General features: G+C 37.9%; 1 protein-coding gene across 1 annotated transcript in view; it reads left to right on the top strand.

Annotated features, from left to right (window-relative positions):
* LOC119834040 (liprin-alpha-1) overlaps positions 1–2,491 on the top strand; it is a 99,813-nt gene that overhangs the window by 81,828 nt on the left and 15,494 nt on the right. Inside the window, exons 9-11 of the mRNA XM_038358316.1 lie at positions 1,213–1,382; positions 1,669–1,825; positions 2,356–2,469. Of these exons, the coding sequence (XP_038214244.1) occupies positions 1,213–1,382; positions 1,669–1,825; positions 2,356–2,469 (441 nt within the window). The remainder of the gene's footprint in view (positions 1–1,212; positions 1,383–1,668; positions 1,826–2,355; positions 2,470–2,491) is intronic.

The raw sequence follows: 2,491 nt of genomic DNA, 5'->3' as shown, positions 1-2,491 counted from the left end.
AGCTCAAGGCGAGGATGGAGGCGCTCAGCCAGGTGAGCGGCCTTGGATTGTGGACTTTATTGCGGGGGAGTAGGGTGGTACTTTGTATGGTGTAGGAAGCGGGTGTAGTGTAAATGCCTTATATTCATGGTTAACATCTGTCGAGCGCCGTTTAATCAACAGTGCTGCTGGAAACTGTTGAAATGTTGTCGCTCGTTGTGGCGAGAACTTTTCAATGTGCCCTATCAACTCTACAACGCGTTATATTGCAGCAACTCTGCAACGTGTTGATTTATATTCGTTGCTAAACAAATGTTTACCATGAATATGGGGCTAAAGGGTTATTTTTGATGGAATTGGTTATGTTTATAAAGTATGAAGTGAAAATAAATCAAGTTTTTAGTAAACATTTATCTACTATATTATGACTTGTAATTAATTACATCTCGAGTGGGAATCATTTTAGAATATATGTTAGATTTGTATCATAAAAATTGTTCATATTTGAATTGTAGAAAATCCAGCAAATGCAGACTTGAATTATATATATGTCTGTGTTCTACTGACAGTTAAAAAAATTTACACACGTTCGTTATATAAACGTGGCTTACAAAATGAAGTCCATATAACAAGGTCTATCTTAAGTACCTTAATAGTATAGGTTGTTTTATTTCACTCCCATCAGTCACGCGCTTCGCTGTAGAGTCGTTTTGTTGGGAACGGGGAAATAATTTGGTGCTAGGTCCATGTCTTACTAATAATCTATGTGTTTCTTAGTTCTGTCAATTAATTATTAGTTAATCCAACTGGTTGTGGCATAGATTAGATGGCAATGATAGATCATTGTCATGTTTTCTAAGTTAATAATTACAACAATTTTTATGTATGTTAAATGGTTTTTATATTAAGGTTGTGTGACACGAAAACCTGTAATTCAATCAACAGGGGATCCGAAAGAAATTTTATTTTAGTATCTTGTATAGAAATATTATATAGTCAACCTTTTAATAATTGTTAAAATTGAAAGTATTCACTAATTATCATCTTATTATCATTAGCTTTCATGTGCTGTTTCAAAAGTTAATCTATATTTACACGTGATGCATCCACTGCGACTACTCGACGTCTATAAATGTTCTCTTGCATTCAAAATGCAAAATTTTCCAAAGACAATTTGGGTTTTATGACATTATTCTCAATCGGGTCAAAATTGGAATTTCTCGATCTTTCCAGGCACAAGAGAGACATGGATCGGCCGAGGATCGCATCCAGAGACTGGAGGCGAGCGTGGAGGAGAAGAACGCGGAGCTGATGAGGCTGAACCAGAGGCTGAGGATGAACGAGGAGCACAACACCAGGCTCTCGGCGACCGTGGATAAACTCTTGTCTGAGTCTAATGACAGGTAGATTTTATTTGAGAGAAGATATTTTATATGTGGGGTAGAAAAGATAAGCCCAACCTTAATCCTTGTCCGAAAAATTATCTAACGTTAATGTGCAGTTTGTAAAATATATAAGAAATATCCTTCACACGATATAAATGATTTTTGAATACAATAATTACAAAGAAATCTAATGTTATATCGATCTGCATATCCATTTATATACAAATGCTTTAAATTTCTCACTATATTGCAAGTTTCTTTATTATTTGATTAGAATTTAAAATTGACGAATCTGACATCCCAGATTGCAAGTCCACCTCAAGGAGAGAATGCACGCGTTAGAAGAGAAGAACGCGCTCACGCAAGAGCTGGAGAAGACGCGCAAGTACGCGGACGAGCTGCTCGCCGACAAGCAGGAGATACTCAAGGAGCTCGCCAAGTGGCGGATGGAGACGGAGCAGGTACGTTCGCCAGTTGCTGCGTAGGTCTTAGGTGTTTCACGTTGAAACTGGAAACCTGTCAGAAGAAGAATGGAAGAAAACAACGACCCTTAGTAAAATCGGTGGATTTGTAACGATCTGGTTAAGTTTAAAGAAGAAAACGATCAGGTATGTTGGTTTTATTATGGAGATATTATGGGACTCGAAATTTTCCTCGAGTAGAGTGGAAAGAATGAGTATTCGAAAGAACAGGAAATTAAGGAGATAAGTAGCGAATTTAAATACAGCAAATGGAAAAATGCAATTTTCTCGCATTATTTTTAATTTAGATGGAAATAATGTGGATCTTCCGGTTTAAAACGCTTTTGTACTAAACTAAGACTTCAACTTTTATGTGTTGGGATATCACACAGATTCGATTAGATATTTTGCGTGAAATTTTAAGAAAAACTTTCCATTTATGAAACTTGTAGAATTCATGCGTTTAACGTGACGTAACGTTAAGTAATAGTGACCATATATCTATATAAATGTATAATTTCGTATCGCAGATGAAGCGGCAGATGCTCCAGCAGGAGATCGCGTTCAACATCCAGCAGACGGACGCGCTCACGCGCTCGCTGTCGCCCGCCGCGCCGCAGCCGCCCGCGCTCTTCCAGCCCAAGGTGACACACACACACACACAAA

The sequence above is a fragment of the Zerene cesonia genome, chromosome 18 (assembly GCF_012273895.1).
Source record: "Zerene cesonia ecotype Mississippi chromosome 18, Zerene_cesonia_1.1, whole genome shotgun sequence".
Lineage (NCBI taxonomy): Eukaryota > Metazoa > Arthropoda > Insecta > Lepidoptera > Pieridae > Zerene > Zerene cesonia.
This window is presented reverse-complemented; position numbering and strand designations above follow the sequence as displayed.